Source organism: Pyrenophora tritici-repentis (genome assembly GCF_003171515.1).
Source record: "Pyrenophora tritici-repentis strain M4 chromosome Unknown M4_contig_00027, whole genome shotgun sequence".
NCBI lineage: Eukaryota > Fungi > Ascomycota > Dothideomycetes > Pleosporales > Pleosporaceae > Pyrenophora > Pyrenophora tritici-repentis.
Genome location: NW_027093990.1, coordinates 1 through 683, shown reverse-complemented (window position 1 = coordinate 683; position 683 = coordinate 1). Strand labels below are relative to the sequence as shown.

Below are 683 nucleotides of genomic sequence, written 5' to 3'. Positions count from 1 at the left end.
GTTGCGGGCAGCAGGATACGAGAGGAGACACCATCTGTGACTTTATTTATGCTCGATTCCGGAAGAAAAGGATGAAACCCAAAAGTAGTCTAATTTCTAATCATCCGCCTCATATTCGTTTGCGTTGACTATTTCTTTTGGTGCATCCTTCCGTATCGGTATCTTGATACCCTGCTGTGCAAAGCACTTACTGAGCGGTGTGCTCTCAATTACACCTGGAACTTCTTGGCAGAGTAGACTGTAAACTGCTCTGAGAAGCTGTGTGCAAGGCAAGGACCTTTACCGTGTGTGGGGGCCCTGACTCTCGGGCACCACCGTGTTTGTGCCGCTGCCAATGTCGAAGAGGCTGAGCTTGAGTCGAAAGGTGCCCTCTGTCCGGACGCTCAGATCCTGCAGCACGAACCAGAAGCCGGCTTTGCCGTCGAGGTCGTTGAGACGACAAGCGTTGACGGCATTCATGCCGATAAGATTGCGCGTGTGGTTTGAACTCATGGTGCGGGGGCATTATGGGTGCCTGGGGTGGTTGGCCGTAAGTTTGGCGTACGCCGGATAGCTAGCCGGCGGTCCAGGCTGCGGGTACGGGTACCCCATTACGGGCCATGCGAATATGACGGCATGTGCGTCGTCATTCTGTACGGTGGATCGTACTGCGGAATGGCTGTTGTTACGTACTGCCGGTCTGC

At 54.0% G+C, this 683-nt stretch overlaps 1 protein-coding gene across 1 annotated transcript; it reads right to left on the bottom strand.

The window, feature by feature from the left end:
• Positions 1-209: 209 nt before the first annotated feature.
• Positions 210-492, bottom strand: PtrM4_152890 (Velvet domain containing protein; the record flags this gene model as incomplete). Its single annotated transcript, XM_066110228.1, has 2 exons — positions 210-250; positions 303-492. 2 exons carry the CDS (start codon positions 490-492, stop codon positions 210-212), a joined length of 231 nt encoding a protein of 76 aa, XP_065958743.1.
• Positions 493-683: the final 191 nt, after the last annotated feature.